The following is a 19,160-nucleotide window of genomic DNA, read 5'->3' on the forward strand; positions in this document are numbered from 1 at the left end:
ATTTAACATTTTCATTATGTTTATTAATATTATTTCTTTATTATATAATCATTTAGTTATATTAAATGTTTATAATATTATTTATATGTTATTTTCGTTTTATATCATATTTCTTCAATTCTATTAATAAATGAAACGATATAATCATAATTAAACAATAACATTCAATAAATTAACATAAATACTATTTTATTCATTCTATCAAGTAATTATATTTAATTTCATTGATATTATTTTTTTCAATTTCTCTTTTGACTTACCTTTTTCCATCATCTAATATTTAATTTCGATACTTAATTTCATTAATTAATGTTTCAAAATAAATAACAAAAATATAAATAGAAATGAAAGAAATAACAAAAGAAAATGAATATTCCAAGATAAAACATAAAAATAATCAAAAAAAAAACCAGTTAATAGATTATTGTAAAATGTTATAATAAATATAGCTTTGTTTATAATATCATTTTAGTCTAAAATATACTTTGAGTACTGAAATATAAAGTTAAACTCTAATTAAATTAGAACTGTTTATTTATTATGAGTTCCCAAGAATATGCTCTTCATGGATTTACTTATCCACGTTCACTTGAATTAGATTCTTCTAACCCATATCTCCAACCAGAATTACCTGAACCTATTTTTGATCAAATATGGGAAAATATGAAAAAAGCAGCTGTTGATAATCTTAGTAAATATGATCCAAGTCATAAAGAGTTATATGAGAGTATGTTAAAAGAAGGTGATTCATTATTTGATCCCCAATTTAAACCTGCTATGAGAGATTATTTTGCAGGATGTTTTGATATGAAATCACCGATGTTTCAACAAATGGCAAGAAATGTAACAGGGAAATTAATGACATATATGAGGTTTAGTACTGAAAGAAAAATGTATAGAAAAGAATTAGATAAAATTGTTATTAAGAATCCAATATTTATTACTTCATTACCAAGAAGTGGATCAACATATTTACATAATTTAATTGTAAATGATCCAAGAGCTAGTGGAATTAGATTTTATGAACATATTTGTCCAGGAAGTAAAACAATGGAAAGTGAAAGTAGAAAGAATGTACTTAGAGATATGTTAAAGTTATTTGAGTCAAGTCATACTGAAATGAATACTGTTCATAACCTTGATAGTTTTATGAATTATGAAGAAGAATTATTCTTTATGGAAATGCTTGGACAATGCTTTATAATTTCAAGTGCTATACCTCGTCTTGAACAATTTAGAGTTAACCAATTTAAAAGAGATTATCACTATGTTTATGAAGCTCTTATTGATGAATTTAAAATGCATTTAGAAGAGTTTCCATTAAAAGGAGAAGATGGATTTTTATGTCTTAAAGCTGTCAATCATTTTGCAACAATGGTACCAATGTTAGATGTTTTAGGAAAAGATGAGTATAACGCACGTTTTATTTGGATTCACAGAGAACCAGTTGAACAACTTAAATCTTTTATTCCATTACTTATAGCCACAAAAGGAAGATTTGAATATGACTTAGGTAAAGATGATATTGAATGGTTAAATAAATTTGCTGTTAAAATAAATGAAATTGTTTTGAAAAATTCAATTGCTGCACGTGATGCTTGGGTTGCTCAAGATCCATCAAGGGCTAAAAGAATTTTTGATGTTGGATTTGTTGAAGCTGTAACAAAACCAAAAGAGACAGTACAAAAGATTTATGACTACTTTGGAATTGAAATGACTCCAGAAGCTGAGAAACAATTAGAATTTATTATCAAAGAAGGAGATCCTCAAAGAAAACATGGAAGAAAATTACATGATGACAAATTATATTTCTTTAATGATGAAGACATTAGAAAGAAATACCAATTCTATTATGATAGATTTGGACAATATATGCCATATTATTATGGTAAGAAATAATATGAAATTCTTTTTTGAAGTATCAGTTTTAGAGTTTTAGTTAAAGAAATATGAATTTGTTTTTTTAACAAAAAGGAAGAGTATAAGTCGATATAAAAAAATAATAAAAAGCAATTAATTAAGTATTAATAAAATAAGTCTTTATTGTTTCTGACTTAGGAAAGATTAATCCCATTCCTTTGTCTTGAAGGTATAAAAAAGATAAAAAAATAAAAACATGACACTCAAACTACAATTTAAAAAAGGACAAAAGGAATGTCACAACCAAGAAATGAATATTGGGTAGGTAATATCTATAACTTCAGAAGTATTGAAGATGTTAAAGTTAAGAATGGAAAAATTAAACCAAACCACATTTTTAGAGGTGGTTTTTTCTTTAATAAAGGAGAAGAAGATATTAAAAAATTAAACAGTGAAAAAGGAATTTGTTCACTTGTTGATTTAAGGTCATCTGATGAGGTTCCTTCTGGATTTGGAGAAATGGTAAATAAATGTGGAGTGAACTTTTATAATGCCCCATTAATTCCATTTTGGAGAAGTATCTTTTATATGATATTTAGAGTACCTTTTAAGGTTATGGTCCATTGTGCTTATTTGATTTTGTCTGCTATACTCACTTTAAGATTCCATTTATTTGTTGGTGCAATGAAGTCTACTTCAACTTCATTACCACTAGGATGGTATTATCCTGTTATTTATCATTATGGTCAAAAAGAGTTATACGGATTATTTAAATTTATTGCTCAACACTCAGATAAACCTTTCATCTTTTATTGTTCTTTTGGTAAAGATAGAACTGGTCTTATTGGGTGTATGTTAGAAATGTTGTTAGGGGCATCATTAGATGAATGTATTACAGATTATAAATTAAGTGATAGAAGCTTAAAAGATCATTTAATTGTTGCAAAAGATCATTTCAAGACTTTTGGGGGAGATGAAAAGGGTATTGATTTAGCTAAAACAGACTCTAAACTTCTCATTGACTTTGAACATTTCATTAAAAAGAAATATGGAACTATTGATAATTACTTAGTTAAATTTGTTGGATTAACTCAACAGGATATTGAAACTATTCGCACTAATTGTTTACTCCGTACTGAATAAAAAACAATAGTTGATTGTCATTTTAATTAATTTATGACTTTGGTATTATAATATTATTTTTCTTCTTTTTTCTCTTCTGTTTTTGAACTATGTCGTACCCTATGAATTGCTGATTGTATTGCATAACTGCTGATAATTCGTTCTTTGATACTAAGGCTTGTTTTTTTCTTTTTTTTCTCTTCAGGTTCTGGTTCTCCTACAGGAGATGCACTTCTTACTCGTTCAAGTTCATTAGATGAATCACATCTTTTTGGAGTTCCTTCTTGACTTTTAGTTTCTTCTTGAAATGGAAGGGTATGAACGAAGAAATTATCTGGTTTATCTCTTTCTTCTCTTGGTGTAAAGTTTTTTTGTTTCATAAGTTCAAAAGAACAGAAAGATGGTGATTCTTTCTGTGTTGATAATTTTGCCTTTTCATTTGGAGTTATTAAGTTATCTTTCTTTTGTTCAGATAATTCTTTTTTTATGATTTTATCTTTTTCGGTTAGTGTTTCATCTTTTCTTCCCGTTATTTGTTGGAAATTTAAAGATTGTTGTTTTCTTTCTGTTAAAATGGTATCACTTTTGGCTGATAATAACTCTTCTTTATTCGCTGACATATTTATTTTTGGACTGTCAAGTCGTTCATTCTTTTTTATATCATCATTCACTTTTTCTAATTCTTCTAATGTAGTTTGAATAGTATGACGCTTTTCTCTTCTCTTAAAACTTTTAAGTTCTTTTTTTTCTTGTTTTTGTTGTTCTTTAAGAATGATTTTTTGATGTTTCTCAAGTTTTTTTTCTGATCTGAAGTCTTTTTTAAATTCCCCACTGACAGCAAGATCAAAAAATTTTGTTGCTACTTGACGACTAAACTTGAAAATATCAAACTTTTTATTTTCAAGATTGTATTTTTTTATATCTTCTGTATATAAAACATCAGGAATATAAGGAGAGGTGTTAAGATTGTCTGACATACAAGGGAGGTCTGGTAATTTATATTTTGTATCAACAAATGGGTTGTAAGTATCAAATTGTGTTGGTCTAGCTATTTCACTGATTTGTGGAATTGGAATTCTTAATAATGATGGAAGTATCATTTTTTTAACGATAACCATTTCAACTATAAAATGGATTATAGAGTCAACAGCCTTTGTTGGAACAAAGTAATACCTTCCAATTTGTATTTGGTATTTAAGAGTGAATTTGGGGAGTTGATGAAAAGACAAATAAATGCTTCTCGATGGTACATCAGGTATATCAGCACGACAGGTTCCAGAGAGTTGTGGAAGTGATACTAAAATTCGTATTGGAAGTGGTTCTTCAAGGAAGTAAGGAATAACAAAGGATAATGAAATTTCAATAAAATTAGATGAGTTGTAGACAATGTCAAAGTCTAATAAAAATCTTCCATCAGTTTCTTTAGGAATATGAGAAATGATTGACTTAATCAATGGGGCACGACAACCTAATGAACAATCAGTACACTTAATGGAAGGAATCATTGTGCATACTAAACCTTGTAATTTACGGGTTAATGTGCCTTTGATTTTGTCTACAATATTTTGTGTTTGTGCATTAGTGTAAAATATTCTACCGATAAAGAAATTTGATAGTTGTATCCAAGGAAAACTTTCTTTAGAATTTTGTGAAGATAGTCTGTTCAATTCTTTGAATAATGAAACAAATGCCTCATCACCAGTATAATACTTTCTTCTTCCCTTTTGACAAGCTTTGAGGTAGTAATACCAATATTCCATTTGATATCCTTCTCTAAATCGTATACAAACAGAGTCATAAAGTGGGATAATATCTGTTGGACTAGTGAGTTGAATGAGATTATTTTTATTGATTTTAGTTTTACTAAAATATATGTTTGTAATCGTCAATGCATTAATTTTACTTTTATACGTTTGGTTGTTCAAACGAATAATAATATTTTCACTATCTACACTGAATTGTATTAAATGTTCTTCTTTTCCATAAATAATAACACAGTCTGATTTTAATTGAAGTGGGTTGGAATAGACTGATATCCACTCATCAGCTCCCATTATTGAAATATTTTTTGGAGGAGGAGTTGGTAATGGTTTGGAAATAAATAAGTCAGGAGGTGGAGGAATAAGTCTAAAATGAGAAGGTAGATAATATCTGAGGAAAATCAATAACACAACGACAAAGATGAAAGGAAACAAAGTGATAAACAAATACATATATATTATATCTATCTTTTTCTAGTTTAACTTTTTAAACTGTTTACTAAACTTTGTCATAAAAAAGAATCAAAACTAATTTAGTCTAACTTAATTTTTGAATGAAGTTCTGGGAGTAATTCAGGAAATTTTCATCAAGACAAAATATTACATAATCTTTGAATAATATTAAAAGTATTGATTGTGAATAAAAAGAGTTTGTAGTTTATATAATAAATTATGAGTGATGTTATAATGTAGACAAATGCTTTTTTTACTCGAGTTTGAATAATATCCTTTATCTTAAGTACATTAAAACACAACAAAACAAAGAAAAGCAATTACAGAATTAATGATAATACAAAAACAATCAAAAACAATTTTATATTCTCTAACTTTATTAAAAAAAGGCTAATGGTTATGAGGTTTTGACAAAAACTATATCTAGATTGATATTAGTTGCATGGTTTTGAGTAGGTAATGTGGATTATAGTTATTTTTACTATTAAAAAGTCTTTGGTTTTTTCATTAAAAAAAATTCTAAATAAGTGGGTATTTGATTTTGATTTGACACAATACTGAGCTATTAAATAAGTCAAATAATTCAGAGATTACAAACGAAGCAATATACCTACACTTTCCAATATTTGTAGATAAAAAGATGATACTATTTGTAATTCAAGACTACTATTTTTCTATTTTCTTTAATATGTTTTGCATTATTACAGTTGATAAATATCTGTTTGTTATGTTAAAATATATGTAATTAAAAATGGTTGTGTTTTTGAGACAAACTTATTGGATAAATAAACGTTCAGTATTAGAATGAATAATATAGTTTTAAGTAATGTCATAATGAACAATATACAATTACTCCATTTAACATCAACAAATCCAACAAACCTAAATAATAAATTAGAAATTCAGAAAATTAGAACAGTGTTGAAGTTATTATCTGTACTTTCATTATTATTAATATATATAGTTTTAACTAAAAGTGATGGAGAAGAGTGAAAATGTAATATTTGACAAAATTATTGAACAAAGAAGACAAATCCAATTTGATTGAATATACCAATAATATTTAAAAATTATGTATATGTTTGAGTTTTTTTTTGTAATGAGTTGAATTTAGTAAACACATTGAACACAACTCCAACAGTAGTTCATTAATATCTTCTGAAGTACTACTATCTTCATTTGAATCTTTTTTTGGAATATCATCAATTTCATAATCAAACTTCATATGGATTAGGTAAAATAAATATAATGTTATAATTAAAATCATTAGAAAGAAATAAGCCAGAAGTGTATTAGTTTAAATATTAGAAAATATATATTTCATGAGAAAGTACTCTAAACGATACTGGGACTATTGCACTTACTGATACACTTGTAAAGAATACACCAGTTAAATCAATCCTTTTTCTTATTATAATAGTAATAAAAGTAGAGTGTATATATTTCTGTGGCTAACAAAATAACTCTAATAATTATGTAGTGAAAAATAAATTAAATTGTTGGAGAAGTTATGTAAGTCAAATTATATGACATGATAAAGTAACATAAAATAAGAAAGGTATATCTTATATAGATATAATAATGTGAAAATTTTGATATAAACCAATATTTGCAGATAGTCAAGACAATTATTGACACAACGCAATAACTAATCAAGAAAGAGAGTGTAAATGTTGTATTTATATAATAATTGAAAATATCACATGACCCAATGACTATGTTATAAAAAGGAATAAAGCAATACATATAACAAAGGAATTCAATAACTTTTCAATAAGAATAAAGTTTTTTATTACATTCTTAATCACAACAGATTAATAAATCATTTTTCTTTTTTTCTCAAACAACATTAACTTTCCATTTAAGAATAATATCTATCTTAAGATTTTTTATTTGAACAAAAAAATCAAAGGACATGACAATTTCAATTAAAGAGATGGAAACATAGGATTGGTTCCATAACTATAAGGTTGTTGTTGAGGTTGGCTATTTCCTGTAATCGAACGTACCATAGAAAGTGCTTCTTGTTGTCGTTGATTTTGGAATTTAATACATTCGTTTTGAAAAGTATCTATTTTATTTTTAGCATCACGATGGAATTGAATACTTTGAGGTAATGTTTTTAAAATTTCATCAGCAGCATTAATTGCCACTCTAAGTCGTTGGACCATTCCAGTAATAGCAGCAGATCTATTTCCATTATTTATTTCTCTAAATAAGTTATTTTGTTTAAATAAACTTTGTTGAATAATGTTTTTAGTGTTATCAAATTCCTTCAATAAATTTATAACGCATTGGTTACTTCCATTTCCTCCTTTAATAACTCCAACTTTTTCTTTTTCATTTTTTTCATATATTTTAATCATATTTTCAAGAGCAGTTTGTCGTTCTTGAATGATTTCTTTCCACTTCATTTCAGTCTGTTCAATATTAATATTACTTGTTCCAAATAGTTGTTGAATATTTCCTTCACATAACAATTTAATATCATTCTCAAATTGTCTAAATTTATTTATCATATTATCATCAATACTTTTAGCTTGTTTTAATGATGCTCTATACTTTTCACTTTCTCGACGATAATTATATGCTGCCATTTCTGATGCTGTACGTTTCCATTGATATGGATATTGTCCTCTTAATCTTCTTTCTTCAGCTGCTTCAGAATCTAATGCAGTTATTCCCTTTTCAAATGAGGCAGTTGTTTCTGCCTCAATAGTAGTAATGAATTCCATTTGTTGACAAATAGAATTGTATGTATTTAATTGCTTTAGTCTGTTAGCATTAATAATAATGTCTTGTGGAATATCACATGAATTTTCTTTTAAACTATTTATAATTCTATTCCCTTCATTTGTTTTACTTTCACAAACTTTTTTTGAATCATTTAATATAACTTGAGCTTTAGAATTATATTCATTTAATGCCTTTGATAAATTAGCTGGAAGAATATTATCAAAAAGATTTTCTATTGTTTCCAATTCAATTGGTTTTGCAGCAAGTACTTCAGTTATTGGTGGAAGATCTCTTCTTCTTGGTAAATTATTCATATAAATGTTATTATTATTTTTTTCTGCTTGAGTATAAGCAGCTTTAGCTTCAGTATAAATCTTTTTTAATGCATCTTTATTAGCAGAACTATATGCTATATTACACGCTTGATACATAGCTTTCATTGCCCATTTTAATCGTTTCACTTGTTCTCCATATTCCATTTTTTCTTCTGCACCTTTAGCAGCCAATGTTTGTACACAATAAATAGCATAGTCTTTAATAATAATGAAATTGGAAAGGAAATTAAATCCAACTGTAATTTTATAAAATGTTTTAAATGCATCCACTGATGGAATTAACTGGTTTGCTGCAGCAGCAGCTAATTTAGTTTGAAGAGACTCAGACTTTCCTTGAGCAACAGCATTAATGTGCATAATTAAATGAGCACATCCTAACGCTAAGGTTGTTAATGTCTGTAATCTACGTGGATGAAGATCACCACTACCTGCTGCACATAGTTGGGCACAATCTGCTGCTTTTTGGAATGCACCAGCAGCTTGTTGAAATGATTGAACAGCTGACTTAAGAGAATTTGCATCAGTTGTTTTTGAAAAAGAAGAACCTAGAGCCATGCAACAACACCCCATATTATACATAACATTAGCCTTTTCAAAATCAAGTGTTGAGTAGATGAATTTCTTTGGTTTGCTATCTTCTTGTAAGTACGTATCATACCATGTAAATTGTAGATTAATAGTTACTCTTCCTGATAATTGGTTTAGGTATTGATAATACTTCCATGAAACATCTCTTAGTTGTTGACATGGTTCAACTGAAATAATCTGTTGTCTTAATTGACTCAAACTTTGTAATGCCAATATAGCTTTTTTTTCTAACACACAGTTCTGAAGTGCATAGGTAAAGGCATAAGTAACATCTGCAGGATCTGACTTTCTCATTGGTATGACTGGAAATTCAGGAATGAATTGTCTATTCATCTTTTATTATCTTTGTATAATAAATTATTAGTTCTTTTTGTTATTAACAATTTTAATTTTAATGAGACTTTGTTGATTAAAAAGTTCTTATCTTTATGTAATAACCAAGAACAAAACTAGTATTAGTATCAATCAAATCATAAAAATAAAAAAATTTTGATTGATAAATTCTAGAAACAATTAAAATTAGATTGTATGATTGTAGAATTGGACATAGGTTGAATTAGAATGATATTTAACTAATTTGGCAGTATTTTTTACACATTTGTTATTTGAATTTAAGTAATATCCTGAAACACATGAACTACAAATATTTGAAGAAATATTGCAAGAACTACAATATTTATCTAGTTTGCAAGTATTTGCATAAACAATCATATTTAAGGGATAAACATAATCTCCTATTCTCCATCCTATTCCACAAAGATTCGTTGTTTTAATTCTAATATAATTGTCTCCTTCACCCCATCCACTAGCCCATGAATTTCTTATAATAAAATATTCAACACCATTCTCTATACCCCATCCCATCAATACTACTTCATGGTCAGTCATAAATGAAGAAGAAGAAGTATCACAAATTGAAGATGATGGAAAAGAAAAAATACCACTTGAATATGAACTAAATCCTGTTCCACTTACTTTTACAGAAACTAAAAATGGTCCATAATGATGTAACAATTTTTTTAATAGTAACACCATATTTTGGTCTTTTGATATACCAAATGTTTTATAACCAGTAATTGCCATTTGTATTTGAACATTGGGGTTTTGATCTCCTCTAATAGTACAAACATTTTTATTTGGTCCATCAACAAAAGGATAATCTGCATCTAATGAAAAGGATTTTACAGCATTAACAGCGTCTCGAGGATGACCACCACAACAACGTTTTGTAGCTTTAGTTTTTGTAACATCAAGAAAACGTTGTGCAGAGAATTTTGGTGGAGTTTTTATACACCCATATCTTTGGTATGTTAAGTTTGAATAAAGGTATTGTGCTAAATTTGCAAGAGAAACTGCCCAACAACCTCCGCAATTTTGTTGGCTAAATACCTCTCCACATAAATCAACTTTTGGACGGTCTGTATTTTTTGAAACATACTCCCCACAAAAAGCATAGTTTTGAGGCAAATTATCACCAGAAGGTAATGGCGGTACTTCATTCCATGGTTTTTCAACTTTTTTTAATTCTTTAGAATTAAAATGTTCATTGTCATAAGAAGAGACAGGAATAGCCATTCCCTTACTTATTGGTAATTCTTCATCAATTAAGTCTGTATACATATTGATATCATGAAACGCATCAGAAGGTTGAGTTCTTTTTTCATTTAAGGTTTTTATGTTTTTTAAGTTATTCTTAAATATTTGGAACCTAAACTGTTCTTCAGTAAGAGAATAATGTTTATTGTACTTAGTTTTGAACTGAATAAACAATTTGTCTACGGGGAGTTCTAGATTAAACGCAATGCTTTGAGTCTTTTGATTAGAAACAAGTAATAAAAAAGCGACAACAATCGCTGTCATTTGTTGAAAGGTTCTTATTGATTTTATCTTTATATATCATTTTTGGGTAGTTCTTTTCACATCTAATGATAAGTCACACAATTAATTTTTGAAGAAACAAATCATCTACATAGTGTCTGTTAATTTCAAATAATCAGGAAATGAAAGAAAGAGATAAGAAAAGACAAAAAATAACTGAAAATAAGAAGTTTTAAAACAATAATTTTATAGCAAAATATAAAATAATAATTACAAAAAGATAAAATTCTACAAAAAGAAGAAAGATTTTTTAACTTATGGAAATGATGAAAAAGATGAAAAGAGAAGAACTGAAAAGGAAAGAAACCATTGAATGGGAGACGTGTCATCATTAAAGATATTATTAATTGGAGATTCCGGTGTTGGGAAGACAGCATTACTTCGTCAGTATTGTGACCAAAAATTCAGTGAAGATGTTTCTTCGACGATTGGAGTTGATTATAGAACAAAGAGAGTGACTTTTGGTGATAAAACAATCACATTACAACTTTGGGATACTGCAGGTCAAGAAAGGTTTAGAAATATTACAACTAGTTACTATAGAGGTAGTCAAGGAATTTTAATTGTTTATGATGTCAGTAATTTTGATAGCTTGAAACAAGTTACGTATTGGATTGGTGAATTAAAAAAGGAAAATGTAGATGGAATCATATTTTTGGTTGGTAATAAAATAGACGTTACCAATAGCCTCACTAAAGAACATGAAGATATCATTAAAACAATTGATCTTCCACATTTTACTGTTTCTGCCAAAACTGGTGAAGGTGTTCAAGATTTATTTACACAATTAGTTAAATCAATTCTTGAGAAAGGATTAGTTCCAGAGCCAGTAGGAAACATGGAAGAAGTTTCATTAGAGAAAGAGCCAACAGAAAGTAAGGGATGTTGTTGATAATTAATACTATTACACAACAAATTGCTATTAATTTCGAATAAAGAAAGAACAAAATAATTTATTTCATTACAAAGAAAAAAGAATATATTATATTTCTAATTAAAGAGAATAGAAAATAATAAGAAAAATGGAAAAAAAAAATAAAACAAAAATATTAACATAGAAAAATATTGTTTGTAAGTTGTTTAAAAAGGAATGAATCGAATTTAGAATAATAAACATCCTCTATTATTCTTTTTATCCTTTTTTGCTCCACCTGCAGGAGAAATAACTGCTCTAACAGCTTCATCAAAAACAAGTCTTAAATTCTTTTGAGTTAAAGCAGAACATTCGATATACTTAACAGCTCCAATATCTTTGCATTTAGCCTCACCTTGTTCAGTAGTGATTGGAGTAATTTTTTTCTCTTCTAATCTCTTTAATTGTTCTTTATCTTCTCTCATATCAAGTTTAGTTCCAACTAATAAACAAGGAGTCTTTGGACAATGATGAGAAACTTCTGGTTGCCATTTAGATGAGACATTATCAAATGATGGTGGAGAAACAACTGAGAAACAAATTAAGAATACATCGGTTTGTGGATATGACAATGGTCTTAATCTATCATAATCTTCTTGTCCAGCAGTATCCCAAAGTCCAAGATTAATTGGTTTTGAATCAACCATAACAGTAGCAGAATAATTATCAAATACTGTTGGAATATATTCATTAGGAAATGCATTTGTAGTGTAAGAAATTAAAAGACAAGTTTTTCCTACAGCTCCATCCCCAACAATGACACATTTGACAGCTTGCATCTCTTTTCTTTTGAATTAGAGTTTCAGTTCCTTGAAATTCTATTTTTAATCCATTTCTTTTCACGTTTTTTTATTTTTAAGTTCTTTACATTTCCTTGTTGTATATAAAAATATACCCATAAAAACGGGAAAGTTTGATTTATGATTTAATTATAGTAAAAATATAATTTCTTATCAATTTCTAAAATTAAAAACAATTAAGTTTCTTTAAAAAAAGAAAAAAATAAAAAAGAAAAAAAGAAGAGAATCATGTCATTGAAACTTGCATCAAAAACTGTGATTGATTCATTTCATTTTGATCAGACACCGATTTATGTTAACAGAGATGGAGAACTTGTTGTTAATAGAGCAGTAAGAAGAATGAATAATGGTGATTTATGTCAATTTATGATTTATAGAATTCAAACAGATATTAATCATTCAAGTTTAAACACATCAATTCAAGCAAAAGTTGAAATTCTAAAAATTAATCAATTACATATTTATAATGATAAAACAATTATGTCTAAAATTCCTACTTTAAGAGAGAAAGACCATCCTTATGTATTAAAGTGTTGTGGTGGATTTTTTGCATCACCATATAATACATTAGAGTATTGGATGATTTGTGAATATTCAACAAATACAACATTGTTCAGTTATATGAAAAAAAATGAGCCATTCTTTTTTGATGAAGTAATGACAATTGCATATCAATTAGTTAAAATAATGAATTATGCATATATTGAATTTAGACAAACATATATTCATCTTATCCCTCAAAATATATTCTTAGGTAGAAATCCTTCATCTCCATTTCCTCAAGCTAAATTATCTCCTTATGCTTTTATTCCTCATAAAGGATATGATGATATTGAAGAATTACCTTTTGTACCAGTTGATTATATGAGTGGTATTCGAGCTGAATTAGTTAGTACATGGTCATTTGGCGTGATATTATATAGAATGATCACTGGTTATATCCCTCAACATGATGAAAACGGTATAATCTTACCAAATGAGTTATCACATATTGAATCAGTTGAGGCAGTTGATTTAATACGTCAATGCATTAATATTCCTTTTAAGAGACCTTCAGTTGAGTCAATTAGAGGACATCCATTAATACGATTATGCCGTCAACACACTAAATTACCACATACTAACAATGATTATACAATTATATCTACTATAGGAAGAGGACAATTTGGTTCAGTATTACTTGCTGTTAATAAATATACTGGGGAACAGGTTGCTATAAAAGAAAGTTTTGGTCCACAAAATACGTTTTTACAAAAAGATGCAAGAACAATGATGTGTTGTTTATGTCAACAGCTTGTTCCATTTCTAGGATATTTTGAATTACCATATTCTTTAAGTTCATTAAATGATAATTCTTTTAGTTCACCACCAGAACTTCATTGTTATCTTGTAATGGAATATTGTGATGGAGGTAATTTAGAAGAATTTATTATGAAATTTCCTGGGTTATTACCTGACATTTATATTAAACATTTTTTAGGTGATATTGCACTTGGGTTACGTTATCTTCATTTCACAAAAGGATTGGTTCATAGAGATTTAAAACCAGAAAATTTTGTGTTATGTACACAATCAAAAAATGGTACATTGCTTCCTGGTGAGATTCCAAGAATTAAAATTACGGATTATGGATTTAGTAGAGCTATTCTTGACGATAAAATAGCTAGTGAGAAAGGAACATTATTATTTGAAGCACCAGAAATATTAAGACATGAAGGATATTATACTTCTAAAACTGATTTATATAGTGTTGGAGTTATTATCTATCACTTAGTAACTAAAACATGGCCTTTTGGATGTTCAAAAGAAAGCTTTTTTGAAGAAATGGCTAAACGAAGTTCATTAAAATTCCCTAATACCATTATTATAGAAAAATCTCTTAAAGATTTAATGATTCGATTGATTACACATGAAGAAAATGAACGAATAGGATGGAAAGAATTTTTTCTTCATCCTTATGTTAGGCAATGTCTTGAATTAAAAGGTGTGTCAATGGATTTTAATCGACATGAAATATATAGTTTTAATTAATAGTAAATATTTTGTATCTTTATAATTTTTGTTGAACAACTCATAAATCTCAATACTATGGAGAGAAGGGGGAGGGATAGATATGAATATTCATACAGCACTAGTGAAGAAAATGATAGAAGAAGATCAAGAAGTAGGTCACATCATAGAAGGCATGAGAGGTTGCCAGGCAATGAACAATATCAAGAACGTTTTGAGTTACGAAATAAAGAATTTTGTTCTGATAAGGGAAGTCAGTATAATTGTGATAATGAAAAGAAAGATGTGATTGTCTCAATTAATGATGACGAAGATGAGATTTTAAAGAAAATGGGATTAGTAAATGGATTTTGTTCTACAAAAGGAAAACATGTAAAAGGAAATATTGAAGGGTATTCAAAAATTAAAGCAACAAGTAAGATATTTAATTTACTTATTAATAAAAGAGGAGTTCATCAGAAGCCTGTTGATGTTAAATTAAAGAAGTAAATGATTGTTTATTACTTTTTTTTATTACAAAGTCAGAAGAACTGAATAACCAAAATATGTTATCCTTAAGAATATATTCCATTAAGTCTCTTCAAATTTGTAAATGGTTAGTTATAGTTTTTAGTATTATCTGTGGTTGTTGTTCCATAATTCCAAATACCAATAAATTATATAAAACAACTATATTTTCAGTGTTAAATTTTACAGATATAGTAGGATATTTAATGACATTTTCATATTTTTGTCTTTTAGTATTAAATATAATAGGATTTATATTAATTTTAAACGTTCAGAATATTATAAGACTTAACCCATTAATTATTGTTGAATATTTATTTCTTTCTTTAAGTTTGTTATTTCTTTTGTTTCAAATATTATTTAACTATAAGTCTGTTTCAAGCTACTTATTGGTATTCTTCGTTTTCTTTATTTTTGTGTATCACTACATTATTCAAAGACATCCATCACAACTCTCTTTTTTATTTGGTTTTCATGTAACGTTAAGAATGGTTGTTTCTGTTAATTTGGTTTTTATTAGATTAATGAAAGTTATTGTTAATTCAAATGAATTAAAGAATGTCTTTAATTGGATATTGGTATTTCTTTCATTAGCAATTATTGCTTCCTTCTTTAAAGACTTTCATCAAATAGAAATGCATAAAAGGGTATTTCAAAGTGATGAAGAATCGGTTACTTCAATTGAACTATGAACAAGACTTATTTTTGTTTTCTTTAACAAAATTGGAATATTGAAAAAAGGTTTTAATTGAAAAAATGGGTTATTAAGTACTTTAAGAACTCTTTTCTTTTGAGCGAGTTTTGTCGTTCGATGGAATCATGTGATAAATAACAATAATGATAAGGGCTATTATTGTCAATAATCGTAACATAGATGTAAGTTGTTCTTCTGTAATTTCCACTACGAATGAGTTGATTTATATATGAATAAAAGAGAATTTGTTTAATTCAAACTTTTTAAGGAACTTTTTTTGAATTTTTCAGTTTCTTCTTTTTATTTTTATTTTTTTTTTTACATTGTCACTCTATTAATAAAAATTTTTTATAAATTAATTTCTTGTAAATGATATAAAATAAATCAAGATGTAGTCTGTAAGATTTAATCCATTTAAACTATGGCATACTACGGATAGAATTAATGTTAATTAGTAAGAATAAGTAAAAACAATTAGATGTTATTTTTATATTATTCATACAGTAGATATAATAATTATTTTAGTATTAAATATATACTACAACAAACAATTTCTATAATTATATTTTAGAATCGTTCAAAACTTTTTTGATTGTAATAACTGTTTCATATTAATAATTATTAATAAATAAACATAAAAATTCATGTTAAAGTTGTTATTAATTAAAACATTTAAAAATATTATTTAATGAAAAAGTTTTTAACATTGAAGAAATAGAATTTAATACTTTAATATTTCTGTTTATTTTATTTATTAACTCTTTAACTTTATAATAATAACAATCATTAATTGTTTAAATAAAAATGAAGAACTGTTTAAAATGTGTCATAGAGATATGAAAATATATGTCATACCAGTAATAAAATAATAATAAATAATAATATACATTTCAATTATCATTTATTTCATAAAAGAAGATAGTATATGATATTTATTAAATATGTTTACAAAGAAAAGATGATCGTTAATATTGTAATTTAATGAAATATCACTAATGAAGTAACAAATATTCATAAAATAAATACAAAATGAAAAATAAATGTATAATTATATTTGTAATAAATTATCAATCAATTAATGCTTACTTAACCATTAAAATTTTATAACTATTGAAGGTACAATTGGGTATTAAACAATAGATTAACTTATTTCCATTTCAACTATTTTTTATCATGTTAATATGACAAAAAATTTTAACATAGTTACAATAAAAATAAATTCTATAATAAAATTAACGTATATTAAAGAATTTAAAATAATATTATCATTATTTTGTGAATAAAATCAGAGGAAGATTATTTGATTCATTATTTGATTTATTTTTATTTTTTAATTGAATTAATTTGTTTTTAAAAACAACTTAAGATTGTCTTTTAGAGTAGGTAAGGAATAAGAAAAGTTAAATCACTTTGCTCTAATCTAAGTCATTCTGATTTAATCACAATGAAAAATGATATAAAAATAATGACTATTTTTCTTGAAAAGAACCAAATGAAGAGTTATGGTCCAAGGTTATTCAGACAAAAAGAAAATGTTTTTGTTGAAAGTGAAGAAGAAAAAAGAAAACAACAGATTGTATTTGAGTATGAAAATATCATTAAGAATATCCCTACAAGTCAAGTTGAACTAAGTGATATGGTTTTTGAAGAAGAGAGTATAGACACCGAAAGTTCTGAAAAACAAATTTATCAATACAACCAAACAGAATTTATTATAGAAAAAAACATTAGTCAAATTCAGGATAAAGAAAATGATTATTATTCTTGTGTTTTAGAAGAAAAACCTCCAACTAAAAGAGAAGAAAAACAGAATCAACAGGTGGTAGTTAACCAGGATAAAATTAGTATTTGTTACCCAACTATATCAGCTTCAAACAGAAGAAAAATGAATAACAAACTTCCTTCTTTACTAATAACTAATGAAATTCAAGACACTTCTTATTATTTTATTTCAAATAGAGAAACTCCCCCTCTTATATCATTATTGGCATTAGCAGAGGGATTAGTGTTTGTAGTTCCCAGATGGGTCTATGTTTCAAGAAAAGCAGGAGTTATTAAAAGTATTAAAGGATTTGAAATAAAGAAATTTGAGAAAGAGCCAACCAAATTTGGCGTAAAACGTAATTTTTTAAAGGATAAGTTAGTGTATGTTCAACCAAATAAAGATTCTGTTATTATAAAAAAAATAGTCAAAGCGTGTGCGGGATACAACGTAAATTATAGTAGTATTTCAGATTTGGCTATTGGTATTTCACAAAACACCCTTTCTTTGAAATGGCTGAGAATGTGTATTATAAAAAATTGTTTTATACAACCTTCACTTGAAGATTATAATAATTAATTCATTCTAATTTTTTTTAATTCATTTTTTTTTTGAAAAAGAAAATAAAAGAAGAAAGAAATAAAGTTAAAGGAAGAAGACTAAAAAGACTAAAGCAAAGAAAAGAATGATAAGAAGGGATTTAATAATCAATCCACGATTTGATGAGATAGAATGAAGTGCTTCTTGTAATTGAGAATGACCTTGTTCAACATTAAAAACAGCTTCTTCAGTATTTTCATCAATTCTTCGAACCATTTCTTCTTGTGTTGATACAAGAAATGTGATGTGATTGTATAGTCCTAATAATTCATTTAACATGTGTTCAATGTTTTGGACACCTTGAACTCGTTGTTCTAAATGTTCATTAGTAAGAAGAACTGATGTTGATTGTGGAATATCAACTTCAGTACTATCAGGTGGAATTGAATCATCTTCATTAAATGAGAATTGATTTAAATTTCTTTGATAAATTTGGTTAGGAGTAGATGATTGTTGTGTTGAATATTTGTGTTTTTTCTTTTCTTGTTCTTTAATACTTTCTGCTCTAATTTGTAAAACATCAGTGAATGACTTTGTTGTGTTTTTAACAAGATAATTAAGATGTTTGCATACAATTTCTCGATGATTTTCATTTTGTCCTGTAATTCCATATTTCTTTTCAATTTCTTTCCGAATTTCTTCTATTTGTTTCATTTCTTTATTAATTTCTTGTAAATTTGTATGAATCTCATTTGTTAATCGTTGGATTTGAGGTGCTGTTTGTTGTTCTTCAAATAATGATTTTGATTTTGCAACTAAACTTTTATTAATCTTTTGTTGTTCATTCTTTCTTCAATCAAACAAACGTTCTGTTAATTTGGCTAATTTCCCTGAAATTTTGTTGATGTTTTTGAAAAGTTCTGTTGTATTTTTGTTGAAGACTTTGATGTCATTTAACATTTCTTGTTTGTTCTGAGGAATTGAAAGGGGTTCTTGTGTTTCTTCTGCACCTTTCATTCTAATATACTTCTTAAATTCACTTGTACGGTCAAATGTCATTTGTTTTCTTCAAGATTTTTTGTTTTTATGTTTTGTAAAAAGATGTAAAAATAAAACAAAATAAAGAAATTCTTTCAATACTCATCTGTTTCATGTTTGTACTGATTAAAAAGATATTTAAACTCATTCCATTTGTTTTTGTT

General features: G+C 26.7%; 11 protein-coding genes across 11 annotated transcripts, besides 1 other annotated feature; 6 read left to right on the forward strand and 5 right to left on the reverse strand.

Moving 5' to 3' along the window:
• Nucleotides 1-540: 540 nt before the first annotated feature.
• Nucleotides 541-1,899, forward strand: EHI_181190 (uncharacterized protein; the record flags this gene model as incomplete). The annotated part of the gene is made up of 1 exon (XM_647897.1): nucleotides 541-1,899. The coding sequence occupies one exon, from the start codon at nucleotides 541-543 to the stop codon at nucleotides 1,897-1,899; it is 1,359 nt and encodes a 452-aa protein (XP_652989.1).
• Nucleotides 1,900-2,003: 104 nt separating this feature from the next.
• Nucleotides 2,004-2,088: a repeat region.
• A 66-nt stretch (nucleotides 2,089-2,154) lies between these two features.
• EHI_181200 (uncharacterized protein) lies at nucleotides 2,155-3,003 on the forward strand (the record flags this gene model as incomplete). Its single annotated transcript, XM_647898.1, has 1 exon — nucleotides 2,155-3,003. The coding sequence occupies one exon, from the start codon at nucleotides 2,155-2,157 to the stop codon at nucleotides 3,001-3,003; it is 849 nt and encodes a 282-aa protein (XP_652990.1).
• A 53-nt stretch (nucleotides 3,004-3,056) lies between these two features.
• On the reverse strand, nucleotides 3,057-5,036 carry EHI_181210 (uncharacterized protein; the record flags this gene model as incomplete). The annotated part of the gene is made up of 1 exon (XM_647899.2): nucleotides 3,057-5,036. The coding sequence occupies one exon, from the start codon at nucleotides 5,034-5,036 to the stop codon at nucleotides 3,057-3,059; it is 1,980 nt and encodes a 659-aa protein (XP_652991.2).
• A 2,087-nt stretch (nucleotides 5,037-7,123) lies between these two features.
• Nucleotides 7,124-9,194, reverse strand: EHI_181220 (adhesin 112 (EhADH112); the record flags this gene model as incomplete). Its single annotated transcript, XM_647900.2, has 1 exon — nucleotides 7,124-9,194. Exon 1 carries the CDS (start codon nucleotides 9,185-9,187, stop codon nucleotides 7,124-7,126), a length of 2,064 nt encoding a protein of 687 aa, XP_652992.1. The 5' UTR covers nucleotides 9,188-9,194.
• A 179-nt stretch (nucleotides 9,195-9,373) lies between these two features.
• Nucleotides 9,374-10,714, reverse strand: EHI_181230 (cysteine protease, putative; the record flags this gene model as incomplete). The annotated part of the gene is made up of 1 exon (XM_647901.1): nucleotides 9,374-10,714. The coding sequence occupies one exon, from the start codon at nucleotides 10,712-10,714 to the stop codon at nucleotides 9,374-9,376; it is 1,341 nt and encodes a 446-aa protein (XP_652993.1).
• A 331-nt stretch (nucleotides 10,715-11,045) lies between these two features.
• EHI_181240 (Rab B GTPase) lies at nucleotides 11,046-11,624 on the forward strand (the record flags this gene model as incomplete). The annotated part of the gene is made up of 1 exon (XM_647902.1): nucleotides 11,046-11,624. One exon carries the CDS (start codon nucleotides 11,046-11,048, stop codon nucleotides 11,622-11,624), a length of 579 nt encoding a protein of 192 aa, XP_652994.1.
• Nucleotides 11,625-11,768: 144 nt separating this feature from the next.
• On the reverse strand, nucleotides 11,769-12,438 carry EHI_181250 (Rho family GTPase). The gene has a single exon (XM_647903.2). It carries the CDS (start codon nucleotides 12,422-12,424, stop codon nucleotides 11,834-11,836), a length of 591 nt encoding a protein of 196 aa, XP_652995.1. The 5' UTR covers nucleotides 12,425-12,438; the 3' UTR covers nucleotides 11,769-11,833.
• Nucleotides 12,439-12,673: 235 nt separating this feature from the next.
• On the forward strand, nucleotides 12,674-14,476 carry EHI_181260 (protein kinase domain containing protein; the record flags this gene model as incomplete). The annotated part of the gene is made up of 1 exon (XM_647904.1): nucleotides 12,674-14,476. One exon carries the CDS (start codon nucleotides 12,674-12,676, stop codon nucleotides 14,474-14,476), a length of 1,803 nt encoding a protein of 600 aa, XP_652996.1.
• Nucleotides 14,477-14,533: 57 nt separating this feature from the next.
• EHI_181270 (uncharacterized protein) lies at nucleotides 14,534-14,944 on the forward strand (the record flags this gene model as incomplete). Its single annotated transcript, XM_647905.1, has 1 exon — nucleotides 14,534-14,944. One exon carries the CDS (start codon nucleotides 14,534-14,536, stop codon nucleotides 14,942-14,944), a length of 411 nt encoding a protein of 136 aa, XP_652997.1.
• A 2,177-nt stretch (nucleotides 14,945-17,121) lies between these two features.
• EHI_181280 (uncharacterized protein) lies at nucleotides 17,122-17,997 on the forward strand (the record flags this gene model as incomplete). Its single annotated transcript, XM_647906.1, has 1 exon — nucleotides 17,122-17,997. One exon carries the CDS (start codon nucleotides 17,122-17,124, stop codon nucleotides 17,995-17,997), a length of 876 nt encoding a protein of 291 aa, XP_652998.1.
• Nucleotides 17,998-18,047: 50 nt separating this feature from the next.
• On the reverse strand, nucleotides 18,048-19,017 carry EHI_181290 (syntaxin 5-like protein, putative; the record flags this gene model as incomplete). The annotated part of the gene is made up of 2 exons (XM_647907.2): nucleotides 18,048-18,773; nucleotides 18,825-19,017. The coding sequence occupies 2 exons, from the start codon at nucleotides 19,015-19,017 to the stop codon at nucleotides 18,064-18,066; spliced, it is 903 nt and encodes a 300-aa protein (XP_652999.2). The 3' UTR covers nucleotides 18,048-18,063.
• Nucleotides 19,018-19,160: the final 143 nt, after the last annotated feature.

Source organism: Entamoeba histolytica, genomic scaffold, assembly GCF_000208925.1.
Source record: "Entamoeba histolytica HM-1:IMSS scf_1104750519043 genomic scaffold, whole genome shotgun sequence".
Classification (NCBI taxonomy): domain Eukaryota; phylum Evosea; order Mastigamoebida; family Endamoebidae; genus Entamoeba; species Entamoeba histolytica.